Here is a 15,238-nt window from a genome sequence, read left to right on the forward strand (position 1 = left end):
AATTCATTACAAGAAACTAGGGTAGTCATCCCTGCAACCACTGTATGACTAAAAACATGACATGCAAATTTGACTATCATTTTTTGAAAACTATTAGGATTTAAATGAACATCTGTTAATTTAGGTGCCAATCGATGTTTTTTATTTTTATCAGAATTGTAAAAATTTGTAAAATGAATTTTTTCTGCTATTTTGTTTTGACATTTGAAACGGTAATTGAAAAAGTTATTTCTAGTTGCCTTTAATAAATGAGGTGGGTCAAACATGTAAACGATTTCTTTGTCTCCAACATTAAAGTAAGGGGTCTGGGGGGTAATGCCTAGTTGATCTGCAAAATGCTTGAAATTTGAGCCTAAATCAGAAATCATGACTACTACATTAATAGAAATATTGGACAACCTTTGAATAGTTTGGAAGATTATATTTTGCAGATCATATCCAGTACAAGTAGTAGCAACAAAAAAATAGCCAATAGGTTGTTTCCAAGAACTATGTAGACCACTGATCATAATAACCATAACAGATTTGGTAACATCGCAAGATTTAATGAATCCTGTATTGTGAAAACCTATTATTTCATCTTTTTTGAAATCAAAGAAAAGAAAAGATTTAAGTGACATTTCATCTACACACAAGACACATTCTTTAGCCTTTGCTGTCATGGAGTTTGCTTTTACTGCTAGAACTTTGAACAAAAATTCATTCAAACCAGGATTAATTTCCCAATTCTCTGTAGTTTTTTGCAAAGTTCTAACAGAAGGCAAACTCCAGGATTTCTGAAGAAATCTATAAACTTTAGGACCCATAAAATGTATCATGAGTGCAAATTGTTTTGTCTCATAAGAAAACCTATGCCCACGGGGATCTTGCGATGTTAGTTTGGACTGAACTTTAACAAAATTAGCAAAACCTTTATTCAGAAAATTATCGCACATTAAATGAAAAAACTCTAATGTTGAAGACTTTTTTTCTTGGTCGGAACAATGCTTTTTAAGTGTAAGAAATTTTTTATGAAGATCATTAAATTTAGTTTTTTGGATACTTAGCAGTTGATGAAGTTTAGCCTTTCCCGGTGTATTCATTGACAGACTCTGATGTGTTTGAGTTTGAGAATTAGAAGTTGATGTGGAACTATTGCCTGAGGAATATGACAATGATCTCGATACAGAGCTGGCTACAAAAAAAAAATACAACATTAATATAATTTTACTTACTTATTATAGGTATAGGTATATTTACTTTTAGGAGTTGAACAAGACATGGCAGATATGTTTGACCAATTTATTGCCGATAGAGACCCACTATTGTCAACAGAATCAGCCATTATTCCTGAAGTACTAAGAATGGACTCCTCAGTAATAACGTCTGAACTTCTGGTTTGTTGCAATCCTACATCAGACCATTTAAATACTGAAGGCACAGCAACACTACTCAACCGACAATTAATAAAATCTGTTTTCAGAAAGTGCTATGAACATAATTTATATTTTTGATAGCAATAGGATGGACCCTCGTCTAATAGATCAGGACGGCGGCAGATTTCAACCCACTTAGAAAATCTAAAACATAAAATTATATGTTACAACATTGATAGATTAATATTTAATTAATTCAATTTACCTTTCGCTATCCTTTGGAAATCTATGAAATGTAACACTTGACAATGGTCCATACTTATTTGAACAAACTAGACACTTAATAACCATTTTAAAAATTAAAATGTAAACAAAAATCGTATTTTACAATTGCTGAATAAAAAACTGGGGACCAGTTAGCAAAATTTGCAAAAGTAAACGATACTCGATAGCACAGAACAATACTCTATAAGCAGTCTACAAAACTACAAAAGTAACAAAACGTGGCTACGGCAGTCACAGCCTACGGGAAACAAGCCGACCCCGCACAGCGTACCCTGCCTACGTGGCAGAAACGTTTACATAATACGGGTGACCTTTGGGTCTAATATCATGTTGGTACGGGAAACGTTTCCATGTTTTTTCGGAGGTTCAGACTTCAGATCATAGGGAAACAAAACTCCAATCAGCTGATCGAGTTTCGCTTCTACATTGTTCTGTGGTTCAAGGCCACAACCGCCTGATTCGGCCAACGCACGACGATTGGATCTGCGCCGGGACAAATCCCAACGTTCCAAGTGATTACCGCGCATGCGTCAGGACTTGGCATTTTGACAACATAATTTCTTATCAACGATTTCTATTCTTATCAGAGTTTAAAATTTAATTAATAATAATTATTAATTATTAATTACACAACAATAATTGAACAATACAACATTACACAATAATCAATATTCGACATTCGTTTCGTATTTCGTTAATAAATAATAATAAAAATCAATGTAGTCATTGTACAATAACCATAGACATATTCTATGACAATAACACACAAAAATACAAAAAAAAAAATTATATAAAATATAATATAAATGTTGACATTTTGTAGTATCATATACTTATCTTATTGTATCCTAATGCTTAGTATTAACCTTGTAAAAACATTTAAGAATACATTTAATTTAATTTTTTAAATAGTTTGTGTATTTTAAAGTGCATCATTACCTACGATTTATACAGTTAACAATAAAGAATTGTAAAATATGTTTGTGTTATTATTTATTAAATCATAATAGTAATCCACAACAAGTTGTATACAATTGTTCAACATGTCCACCATAAGGCAATGTACAACTAGGAACAAGTCCAATTAATTGAAATGATATTTGGTAATAAAATTATAAAATATATTATTGTATAAAAATGAAATTTTTATTTTTATTTAGACTATGAAAAAAAGTATGCTATTATTCAAATATTACATTAAAAAAAAAAAGCTACTGACTACATTATTAGTTAACATATATATTATACATGACAGAATATTTAATATTTCAAATATTGCGCGGGAAATATAGACCAATAAGAATAGTGACCTTCTCGACTATGATAAGCATAGAATTCATTGATGAGAAATTATGTTGTCAAAATGCTAAGTCCTGACGCATGTGCGGTAAGCACTAGGAACGTTGGGATTTGTCCCGGCGCAGATCCAATCGTAACGCACGGAGTTTCGTACCCCTATACATAAAAAACGGTCACAAATCTGTGGTACGGTATAATCAGTATAATACGACCGAATCCATGGTTATAATTCTACCATGGTTATGGTCATAATAAAAAAACCAGCCCTTATCTCTATTTCATCATTATCAATCCAATACCCAATATGGCAATGTTACCGCATCACTGCCGTTGCCGTCTGTCAGTACTCGGTTTAGTCTTCAGTCCGGTCAGTTCACAATATTGAATATTCACTTCACCGTTTCACCGGACTTCTGGAGTACTAGATCGCTGGGGTTGTAATAATATTATTGTTCTATATTTGGAAATCAAGATACTCTAGTGTTAAACCAAATCATATCGATCTTAAATCTTAAAAAATTCTACGTGATTACATTGTTGTAGAGTATAACTAATTCACAAATAAAAACATTATTCGTTAGCAGATAGTGGTAGATACCAGAACGACATCCCGTATCCGTTAATATAATACATTACAACGAATTATATTATACAGAAAATGGCATCGTTGAGATCTTTGAATGTACGTATATCTTTTGTTCTGCAATAAATACGGTGTAATTAATCAAACAATGATTTATTATTATAATTCAGCGCACTCTACGAAATGCACAAGCTGGAGCCATAGATCCAATGCAAGTAGATGCACCTCCTGAAGAAAATGACAACAATGAAGAAGAATCATATGAAGTGGACATTGATTCATTTGTAAGAACTAATGTGCTTTATTAAGAACTGAACTATAATAATAATTATTATTTTGAACTTAGGATCTTGACACATATGCCAATAGTTACTTTGGATTAGCTCGCATTTACAGGCTAATTTATATAGCTGACCATTGTCCAAAACTCCGGTATGATGCATTACGTCTGGCCATATCACATGTTATTACTACTATGAATACTAATCTGTATCAAGCGCTACATCATAAGCTTCAAGGGTATTATTATTAAAAACTATAAATTTGTTTATATATAATATATATGTATATTATAAATTTTATTTTATTTTTAAAAATGTATTATGATATAGACTTCAACTACCAGATGTTACCGGAGTTAATCCAGCAGATACAGCGATTCCAGTGTTTAATAATGTTTGGTTAGAATCTACAAATCAAAAATCAGCCATGAAACTTGAAAAGCTGGATGGAGATCTTAAAAACTATAAGAGTAATTCGATTAAGGAAAGCATTCGTCGTGGTCATAATGAAATCGGTGACCATTACGTCAATTGTGGAGACCTCATTGAAGCAACTAAAAGTTATTCTAAGGCCCGAGATTATTGTACTAGTTCCTCCCATGTTATATCAATGTGTCTTAACATAATAAAAGTATGTACATATCAAGTATAAAATTATATAATTCTGCTGTCTCCTTTAGATAGAGTAATAATATTTTTTCACTTTAAAATACACACAGATACTCAAAAATATTCACGACAATAAAGGCATACTATGTTTTTGACCGCATATTGAAATATTTTAATTAAAACTCAATAAATTACATTCACTATCATTTTATCGACAAACAATTATTAGGAAACAGTTTAAAAATAACCCTTAATTGAGTTTTTATGGAATTATAAATTTCAGTCCCCCACGGTCATGATTTTTTTTTTTTAAATAGTATTTTTAATAGACAATGAACTTTGAACATTTATATATTACTGGCATCAGATTGTATAGATAAGAGTCATATATAATTTAAATTTATTGCCTAATTGAAGGTACTTAGCTATATTATGTAAATATTGTGTATTTATGAAACAATGAATGTATTTATAAAAGCCTGATATTTTAGACTGAAGTGTATGCTCAAAATTTAACTAATATTTTGCACATTAATTGTGTTTGATGCTCATATTAACATTTTTGTAATTTTCTACTTAATATTGCTGCATTTGGGTTTAATAAAAAATAACTATTGTTCTTCTCTGCAGATGTCTCGTTCCCTCCAAATTTTAAATAATATTGCTACTTTAATTATTGTTAGTACCTTCTATAATATTTTATTTTCAATATTCAGTTGACTTTTTTTTGTAACATTAATTTTTGATGATCAATTTATTTTTTATTAGTTTAAGTATTCATTTTAATAAAAAAAATTTATCTGTTCATTGCCAGGTTGGCATTTATCTGCAAAATTGGTCACATGTTATCAATTACATAATTAAAGCTGAATCTACTCCAGACTATATGGAAGTAATAATAACTCAAATTATTATATTTATTAATAATATATTAATTTTCAAACATATTTATAATTTGTATTTGATTTTTTTAGAATTCTGAACTCCAGACCACATATAGTTCTACACTTAAATGCATGACAGGTTTAGCTGAACTTGCTGGTCGTAAATATAAATTAGCTGCTCAAAATTTCTTGAAAACTAATCTTGATTATTGGGATTCTTATGACATAATGACGCCTAATGATATTGCTATTTATGGAGGACTTTGTGCGCTGGCTACTTTTAATCGCTTAGAACTTCAAAATAACGTAATTTGCAACAAGTAAGTTATTCAGTACATGTATATATTATTATAAGTATAATGATATTATACTTGTTTACATCATCTAAAATTAATAGGGACATGGAAATCAAAGTTAAATCAATTATAAAATAAAAAATATTATAATAGTATAATACACAATAAGGAGATAGCGGATGCGGCAATAGGTCTAAATGGCCTGGATTAAGCCTTAAAAAAAAAAAAATACACAATAACACTTTAATATCTCATTAAATTAGCTTCTTATGCATTTAAATACATGTTTTTAATATTACTATTGTATAATTGTATTATTATATGACAAGTGGTATTCATGTGTATGTGTTCTACTATGTTTTGATGTTAATAATGCCCATTTAATAATACGCATATAGCCACTTGCTCGATGTGTCGCGCTCAGAAAAAAAAACAAACAAAAATATCCCTCTACTTGATATGCGACACGATCTCAAGTAGTTCACAGAGTTACTACCAAATTGTTATGACAATAAATGAAAAACTCGGGCTGCCATCTTAACACTGTTATCTACTTAAGGTGGCTACTCGTGCATAATCGCATGCAGACGAAAAACCCGGTAGACCGCTTACGACATGAACGCCTGACTGAAAACATCACTAACTGAATTATTAAAGAAAAAAATTACTTTATTACTACTGATTACTTTTTATATTAAAAGGACAACATACCTAAAACGAAAGTCATATGACAACCTAGAAAATGCACTGTTATGAATATTATTCATGTTATATCTCTCTCTTTCACTCTTGGCTATACCTTTTCTAATATCAATCATATCCATGACTCCTAATTTAGAATATAGGTACTCATATTTTAATTAATTCTAACCCAAGGTATGTTATTTTGTATTGTGTGATGTTTGTCTTATGTTTATATCTCTATATCTCCGCACTTATTCATAATAAATAACACATACTCAACTATTATACTATAACTGTGTTAATAAATAAAAAAATCAAAGAAATAATGTACATTTTCTATTATTCAATTACTTATAATGGGCTAATAACTAGTATACTAAAAATTTTAATAACTAAAATCAATGTTTACTGTATAATATATGTGTATCAATATTTATATTTATAATTTTGATTTGATTTAATATCATATTCTTTCCCAAAGACTAAAATACATGTAGATATTTTATTTACAGTATTATTATTATTTTTTAACACTTATCACCATGTATATTACTAATGTTTTTTTATAGCTCATTCAAATTATTCCTTGAACTAGAACCTGAAATACGTGATGCGATTTTCAAGTTTTACGAGTCCAAATATGAAGTCTGTTTAACAATTTTGAACAAAATAAAAGTACTTAACATTTATTTGTATATTAATATCACATTGTTATGAATGACTATAAAATCTTTACATAAAACTAAGTAATATATTTAATTTTAGCCAATTTTACTTCTTGATATGTACATTGGATCTCACATAAACCAGCTCTACTCTAATATAAGAAGTAAAGCAATGATTCAATATTTCTGGTGAGCAATATATTAAACAACATTTAAAATTTAAATCATAGTTTTAATAACAATAAATTTTACTATTTATTTTTAGTCCATACGACTCTGCTGATTTAAGAAAAATGGCATTATGTTTCAATACTCCTTTGCCTGATTTAGAGAATGAACTTATGCAACTAATTTTGGATGGTCATATCAAGGCTCGTATTGACTCCATTAATAAAGTAAGTCTAATGTATTTGACTTTCAAACTTTGATCCTAAAAAAACTGATTTTTTCTTAAGAAGAAATTTGAAAAGACGTGTGACAGTAAATGGTAAAAAAGTCCAAAAAAAAAAATAGTTTAAAAAAAGTATTATTTATTAGATATATACATAATTTGCATTAATCTTTATCATTATTTTAAAATTACTTATAATATATCATATTATTATTTTAAAATTATTTTGTAAAAAATTAACAAAAAAATATTTTACTTTTTATTATTTTTATTAAATTTAGGTAACTACATAAGTACATGTAATTTACCATTATCGTTAATACTCCCTATTCCTTTTCTGTAAACTATGTTATGTATTTTGTAACATCAGTTCCAGTGGTTCGTTATCTGCAGATCTTTGTCATAATGTAATGACATTAATGAAGGCAGTCTTCCAAAGTATTTTATTTCCTTTTAGATGTTAGCCGAATATCATTTAATTCTATTTTTGCGATATCGATACTTATTTCCTGTTGCGTTTTATCAATTAACTTCTATATTGTAGGATGACTATGTCCCATCACATGTTTGAATCTATTATTCCAGCTCTCTTAAATATTGTTTGTTTGATGTTCCACATTTAATGTTGATTCATGCACGTTCCATACCTCTGGTGGTTACAACGCTTTTATATGGCATAGCTTTACACTCCCAAACCCGTGATGTATATATAATCAAAATATTCCATTAACTCATTAGCTTCTGGTAAAACAACAGTTTTTAAATTGTTCATATCTTCATAAACTTTGTGTAATGGTAAAAAGCTAGTCCATCTAGCATTCTGCAAAAATGACTAAAATCTATATTACAATAATTTTTTTCTGTTTATTCGGACCTTTTTTTCCTGATATCACGGTGTGACATGGCAAGTATTTGTTCATTAGCTTAAATTGTATGCTGTCCGTTTTGAAATTAAAATGAATTTTGGCCTATTACAAACTTTAAGGTAAGATTGTTTTCTAACAACTTTTTAGGTTAGGCGGGGCTTTAAAAAATAATAGTATTATTACCTTTAAATTTTATAGTAGGACCATTCATACTATAAAAACTTACTACACACTATTGAGAAACTAGTAAACAAAAGTTTGCCTTGTCTCACATTTATAAAACAGAGACAACAAATCCACAGGTAGCATCTAGTGCCTGAGATTTTAAACATGTACACAAAGCCCGTTTTTAGTTAAGTTAGGTAACATTTATGATACTTCATTACAAATTCAGTATTATATACATTAACTTAAACTAATATTTGTAACAAAAATGAATTTATTTGAAAATACACTTGTAATGGGGGCAATATGGCCCTATAGTAGCATCCCCTTAATTAAAGCCTTGAAAATCATTCAGCTTAAAACAAGATTTTGAGTGTACTTCAAATTTAAGATACCAACAATAATTCTGTGTTATTAGTCTCTTTTCTTCAGAACTCTGTAATAAAAAACCTTGTATTATATTTTAAAACTTTTTGAACAACCAAATAAAATGTATTATATAAAAATTAATTGTAAATTTCACACAACTATAAACAGCTTAGTAAAGCTAATATATTTGTGCATATATATATTGATTATTTAATGTATAGAAAATAAGAAAACATTGTTTTAAACATTTGATGAAAATGTTATTCAAATGTGTGTAAAAATCAATATCCTAAAATAATTATTTAGGTTTTACTCAGTAAATATTTACTATTATTATTTTACTTATTGTAATTTTGTTATTTTAGATCCTTTACGCTAAACATCCAAATCAAAGAGTAGAAACTTTTGAGAAAGCTATGTCAATGGCTCAACAATATAGTAGGTATATGCACATTTTAGTACTGAAAAGTCAAATGATCAAGCACCAGTTGAATTCAAAACTTGGTAAAGTCGAACGTCTAAACAATATTGGAAAAATAATAAATGTAGATTTTGTAAAAATATCTGGATAAAAATGACTTATGAAACATTATAAACCTGGAATATTAAGATTGTATAATAATTTTGTCATTAAACATAATAAACTTCAAACTAAAATTTTGTTTTTATCAATATTTGTATTTTTGTAAATCATTAATAATTTCAGAAAGCAATATTATTGATAAATAATGTATATATTGTTTTTTTTATTATTACAATTTTTATTTATAATTTAAAATATTAATTTGTATAGTATATATAATAAAAGCTAATCTGAAGATTGAATATGGATAACTGATAAGAATAATGATACAAGATTATGGACCAGGAAATTTTACCATTGCCTAGAACTATTTTTAACTGTTTTTTCATTTAATTTTATAATAAATGTCAACTTCCTAGTTATTTAAAATAAAAAATTTTTTCAATTACAATGGTTGTTTTAAAGCCCTGCCTAATTAACTGTACCATATTCAACTAAAAAATAATGCAAGTTACTTACTGACTTATAAAAAACATGTGCAGATAGTTCCAAAAAAATCAATAAAACATATCAACCCAATTTTTAATCAATTTATATCCTTATCAATAATCTGTTGGTATAATTTAAAAAATTGCCAGTACCATTAAAAAATGAGTATTTTTAAATTATTAAAACAAGGTATTTATATGGCTATTTATGATAATTTAGAAGCATAAAGTATTTAATATATTGCATTTTTGTTATTTAAAAATATATTTTGAGTATACAATATATTGCTGTATAATATTAGATATTAAAAAATATAAAATATAAAAAACAATATCAAAACGCTTTGTCTTAATAATTTGGGGCATTTAAAGATGAGGTGAATATATCTGATTGAGTTAGTTATGTTATAAATATTTATTTTTAAACAAGTTATCTTTATATTAAATTATTATAATTTATTTTTGACATAACAATATTTTAACACATTTTATAATGATTTATAATTGAAAAAAGTAATAAAGTTTGATATTGACTATTGTCATAGTGAAATTTGTATATAAAATATTAATGCATTTTCAGTATATTGCTTACACAGATTTACAGTTGAAATATGACTTAACATTTACATAAATAACTCAAAAGCAATCAACTAGCACTCATACTTCATAATATTATAATAGGTTCTAGTTTAACAAGGAAAAACGTAAAATAGTTTTAATGATTCCAGATATTGATTGTATTTGTTTATTTGTCACCATCATAAAATATTACAATTAAATGATTGTAAATATTAATAATATTTTTATTTTTATGTTATATAATATATATGACACATTCAAAGAAAACTGTCATTTATAAACCTTAACTGATAAACTAATTAAACGTATATTGAACACAGTTAAATGGCACCAAGTACCAGCTGATCTGATGGCCTGATTAAATCTTGTTTTATTATATTAATAATAATTCATTTTTAGTAGTCCGGACAACCTAACAGAAAATACAATATAAACAAATAGGTGTCCAACAAAAATTAATACATAAATTGTTATATTCCCGAAACTAAAATCATTCACATTATTCTTGTTCTATATTAGTATATTACTGATAAGTCTAAATAATTATTAATTAACTGTGCAATACGTCGAAAACCAGTAAATTGTTGATTTTAAATAACGCAATAGAAGATACAAAAATTATATCCTAATTTTAGACTAAACAACGACTATAACGATGTTATTTTGGTATTAAGAAAAAGAAAGTTACCTCAACGAAAAACGGAAATACGATTGGACTGTAAAATCAAACTATGGCATAAAATAGGTACCTATAATAATACCTATTATATTCTGTGCTATTACTACTATTTTCTAGTTTCTACCAAGCGAAAATTAAAAATACCTAGAACATAACAATCTTAACATAATGATTTCAGATTTCTGACGAAAGACATCGCCGTAAAAATTTGTACAACAATAAAATTACCGCCTACCATTCGAAACAAAAATACTGTATCATAAGACTAATTTATTTTTAAAAAAGTCTTCTTATTTCAAAAACTAATCAGTGTCTTTGTTTTCTTTGGGTCGTTAACTATGTGCAACTATCGTTTTATAATATTTGCAATTCCACAATTCCACTTCCATATTAAATTATTATATAGTCAATGATAAAGTTTCCTTGGTAAATGGTAGTTAAGTACCTATCATTGACTATACATTATATGGATGTATATGTAACTGTCAGTTTATAATTTATATACACCTATAATATACCAATTCAAAATTACCTACTTTAACATTATAGTTATATATAGTTATTATATAACATTATAGTTTAATTGTAGACTGTAGTTATGTAATTTTATATATAATATAAGATGATAGTTCCATACAGTCAACGACCCAAAGAAAACAAAGACACCGATCGAATGGTTTTTTTTTTTTTAAATAAGAAGAATTTTCGCTGTATGATACAATATTTTTATTTTTAATGATTATGCTGTTACCCTATAATTATTGTACTAATCATACAATTCTAAAAATATGTTTGTGGGTGAGTCATCATTTCATCAACAACTTCTACATTCGGATAATTCTGTAATGTCGTGCCACTTTGGGAGACTATTACAATCATATTATGCAGACTACAATATTACGATACTACATATAGTACATAGTATATACTTTAGCTTGTGCTATTTTTTATATATATTAAATCAGAGATGTTTCTTAATATAATTATAATAAAAAAAATTAATTTTCATAAAAAATGTTAGTAAGTGTTGAGCTTTTTAATTTCAGCACTATATGTATTTTGGCCATCTTTAATAAATTATACCTATCTTCCAGCTGCAATAGGGTCCAAATCACATAATTTGTAAGAAGATCCAAAAATACCTATATTATATTATATTTTAGTTTTAGTATCGCATGTTTTTTACTTGCTACAAATATAAGCCTGAACGCCCTGAACAAATATCTTTTACAATTTATTAAAAATGTGGGAAAGTAGAGTAGGTGAATTAATTTTTTCTGAAAACATTGCATTTAAATATTTAATAATATATATCAATATCATATAAATCATCGTTACTTTTATGTCAATGCTGACTTCCACTATTCGGCTAGAATGGTGTGAATAATAGAATTGTGGATTAAATAGGAATATTAGCAATAGGCAATAATTTAAAATAAATCTAAATATTTTGAAAATTTCACTAATGCAATAATATAATATGTATAAAACAAAAACAATTACAACAAAATAACTAAAATCACAAATTATAATATTATCAACAACTGTTCATTCAATAATTATCAACTAACAGGAGCTTAATATTAAATTTTCAAGGTTTTTTGACTGTAAAGAAAAATCGAAAATAAATTAATAACATTTTCAAAACGCTATAAATAGCACAAAAAAAGTCAAAACATTTTGATTAAATAATATCAAGTAAATTATTGTATGAATATTTGGAAAGCAACATTAAAACAACTAAAAAAAAAAAAAAACAATATTATTTAGGACTATAGTTTTGTTTAAAAATGCCTACTTTTCCTTGGTTTTTGTTTTTGCCAATTACATATTTTGAATAACAGATACTTCCCTATTATAGATTAAAATACAATGTTTAAATAGATACGTATTCATGTTTTAGTTATAAATAAAGATGTACTTATATATTAATTTAGTAATTTAGTAGTAATTAAGGTTTTAACACCGGGTAGTAGTTAAGGTCACCATTGTACCAAACCGAAACATTTGAGAGCCAGCAGGCTAGGGTTATACGATACCCACTTTTTTCAATTACAATGGTTATGTTATAAAACCATACAAAATTAACTGTACTTCATCTAATTGGCTAATTAGAGTCCTAGACAATAATTACTAAGATCTAACATCATTAACCTTTAAAACAAATCCTTATATACAAATTCCTCCTCTTACCCTTATGAACCATCGGCGTCGTATCTGCAGCTCAGCTAAACAATCAAATACTTAAACGATCCAAGAATTTCAATCAATTTGTCTGCGTAACATTGACAAAGCTCCATGGTACGTAACGGTCGTAACGAACAAACTACTCCACGATCAACTCAAAATCAAAACATTTGATACCAACTTGGAATAGTTGGAAATTTGGAATCTTAAATTTTTACCTCCCGAAGTACTAAGTATATCCAATTTACTATCAGAAATAAACCTGTAAAATTGATAGTCAAATCATTTTTTTTACCATAAATATATACACCTATACAAACACAAAGATAACAAAATAAATAACATCACCGCAAAGTCAATAGGTATAGGCACTTCCATTACTCCGCTCAGAATCTAAAAAATATCACGTCTAAATCGACTAAATTAGATGGGTAGTAGTGGTAATACTACACCTATAGAAATAAAATAGTTTGTAAGTCAATGTATAAATGTATGTTTAGTCAACATTGTAAATATACTTTTCCAGGTTATCATAGATCTGGCCATATGGGTGATATATATATTGTGTATACAACTGTATTAAAATACAGTAATATTATTTTATTATTCAAACATACAAATTTTAATCATTAATATAAAAACGAACATGGTAAATAAAATGCTAAAAGTCAACATAAAGTATCTATATTTGATTTTAGACACATAATTGTTAAATTATTTAAAACTATAAAATGGCTATACTGTGTTTTATTTGTGCTACCTATTCAATTGTAGAAGGTACAGATTTTTTAAATTAAAAAAATGAACCATTTAGAGGCTTATATTTTTTTCACTCTCCAATATCTTACAATATCTGTCGATTCATACAAGTGCGGTGATGTATATCAATTAAGTGTATTTTGCAACGAAAATAAGTGTAAGTATTATGATTTATTATGAGTCGTAGAATGAGATTATAAATTCAAAGTACATAAATATTTAGAAAATAATAAACGGAATTTAGGTACCTAATGCGTCTAAATGTTCTAATAATAAGGACATACCTAATACATAGGTATCACTATCACATTTTAACTCATTTTATATTAGTTGTTTGTGTTTTATTCTACCTACTTATGAAGTTATAAATTATAACAGGTAAGGTTTACAATTATTGAATTATTTATACATATTACCATTGATTATTAATACTATATAATATGTAGGCATAGAGGCGCTCGCTGTATATTGTTATTTGTCATGGTGAATAAACGATAGGTACGGGTTCAGGTGGCAGTATTGTGCTAAACAGCTCCCACCCGTTTCCGGTATATAAAAGGAAAAAAAAGGCATAGGCGCCCGCAGAAATTTTTCTAGGGAGGGGGGGGGGCAATCTTAAGATTTGAGGATAAATATTATAATTTTACTAGGTGTTTTAAAATAATAACCTTTTTTATTATACTCGTATACAATGGATTATATTTTATTATATTACAACTTATTTTATACTTTAAATTTGTTGTATAGTATATAGTAATTTATCTTAAAACATTCAATTAAAAAAAATATTATGATAAAGCCAGGGGGGCAAATGCCCCAGCTTGCCCTCCCCTGCGGGCGCCGATGTATGTAGGTACTATGTGTCTATGTATAGTAACTATGTAATATAATATAATAAATAATACTACGGAACTGATAATAAAACAAAGTATGGATTTAAAAGTAGGTATTAACACTAATAAGGTATAAATATAAAATAATAATTTCTCAAAAAAAAATGTAATACTACCTATGTATACATTTTAATATATAAAAGCCATTTTCATTAAAAGATTTCAGTTTTATTTAATTATTTGCAAATTTATTTGAAATTCAATAAATACAATCACTAAAAATTTGTAAGAACATCAGTCAGTATAAATAACACAAGGTGAGTTTTCAACTGATTATGGCCAAAGTACCTACCTTTGGCTTTCGTAAACCTTACATACATTTATTAATTAAAATATTTATGTTTGTGAATGTTAGTACCTACATTAAAAAATATGGAATTATGGTTGTTTTTTTTATC

The 15,238-nt window shown here is 27.2% G+C and overlaps 1 protein-coding gene and 1 long non-coding RNA gene across 2 annotated transcripts; one reads left to right on the forward strand and one right to left on the reverse strand.

The window, feature by feature from the left end:
- Window positions 1-3,257: 3,257 nt before the first annotated feature.
- CSN1b (COP9 signalosome subunit 1b) lies at window positions 3,258-9,706 on the forward strand. The gene is made up of 10 exons (XM_015516720.2): window positions 3,258-3,621; window positions 3,693-3,806; window positions 3,869-4,041; window positions 4,134-4,434; window positions 5,227-5,304; window positions 5,387-5,616; window positions 6,846-6,951; window positions 7,042-7,130; window positions 7,207-7,336; window positions 9,098-9,706. Exons 1-10 carry the CDS (start codon window positions 3,598-3,600, stop codon window positions 9,302-9,304), a joined length of 1,452 nt encoding a protein of 483 aa, XP_015372206.2. The 5' UTR covers window positions 3,258-3,597; the 3' UTR covers window positions 9,305-9,706.
- Window positions 7,452-13,664, reverse strand: LOC149057351 (uncharacterized). The gene is made up of 2 exons (XR_016190860.1): window positions 13,195-13,664; window positions 7,452-8,799 (listed from the first exon to the last, which is right to left on the reverse strand). It is a non-coding gene; the product is annotated as an uncharacterized LOC149057351 (long non-coding RNA).
- Window positions 13,665-15,238: the final 1,574 nt, after the last annotated feature.

Source organism: Diuraphis noxia, unplaced genomic scaffold (genome assembly GCF_037042655.1).
Source record: "Diuraphis noxia isolate RWA-SAM2 unplaced genomic scaffold, SU_Dnox_SAM2 contig0003, whole genome shotgun sequence".
NCBI lineage: Eukaryota > Metazoa > Arthropoda > Insecta > Hemiptera > Aphididae > Diuraphis > Diuraphis noxia.

Bases quoted from the DNA above. Each gene is read 5' to 3' on its own strand.
- CSN1b (XM_015516720.2), top strand. From the start codon at position 3,598: ATGGCATCGTTGAGATCTTTGAAT. The intron at 4,435-5,226 runs GTATGTACATAT...GTTCATTGCCAG, and splicing joins TGTGTCTTAACATAATAAAA to GTTGGCATTTATCTGCAAAA. The intron at 5,617-6,845 runs GTAAGTTATTCA...GTTTTTTTATAG, and splicing joins AATAACGTAATTTGCAACAA to CTCATTCAAATTATTCCTTG.